Here is a 496-nt window from a genome sequence, read left to right as displayed (position 1 = left end):
TGATCTGTTCTCTGACTTCAGGAACTCTTGGATCTCCTGATGAACTGAGTGATCCTTCATCTCCATCAGACAGTGGAAGATGTTGATGCTTCTGTCAGGAGAGATATCATCTCTGTTCATCTTCTTCAGGTTGTTGATGGCTCTCTGGATGGTTTCTGGACTGTTCTCTCTCTGACCCAGCAGGCCTCCTAAGAGTCTCTGGTTGGACTCCAGAGAGAGGCCATGAAGGAAGCGAACAAACAGGTCCAGGTGACCGTTTTTACTTTGGAGGGATTTCTCCATGGCTGCCCTTAGGAAGACATCCAGGGTTAAATCAACATGTTTCCACAGGAAGTTCTCCAGGACCTCTGTCTTCCTGTTGGTGTAACAGTGGAACATGTAGACTGCAGCCAGAAACTCCTGAACGCTCAGATGAACAAAGCAGTAGACTGTTTTCTGGAAGATCACACTCTCTCTTCTGAAGATCTCAGTACAAAGTCCTGAGTTCACCGAGGCC

At 47.6% G+C, this 496-nt stretch overlaps 1 protein-coding gene across 1 annotated transcript; it reads right to left on the bottom strand.

Moving 5' to 3' along the window:
- Positions 1-3: 3 nt before the first annotated feature.
- LOC147820303 (protein NLRC3-like) lies at positions 4-492 on the bottom strand (the record flags this gene model as incomplete). The annotated part of the gene is made up of 1 exon (XM_087172457.1): positions 4-492. A coding segment is annotated over one exon (489 nt), but the record flags the coding sequence as incomplete, so codon positions are not given.
- Positions 493-496: the final 4 nt, after the last annotated feature.

Source organism: Seriola lalandi, unplaced genomic scaffold (assembly GCF_002814215.2).
Source record: "Seriola lalandi dorsalis isolate HSWRI2012SDOR001 ecotype SW California unplaced genomic scaffold, Sedor1 jcf7180001971585, whole genome shotgun sequence".
NCBI classification, from domain to species: Eukaryota; Metazoa; Chordata; class Actinopteri; order Carangiformes; family Carangidae; genus Seriola; species Seriola lalandi.
The sequence above is the reverse complement of the archived record's forward strand: the minus strand, read 5'-3'. Positions and strand labels throughout refer to the sequence as shown.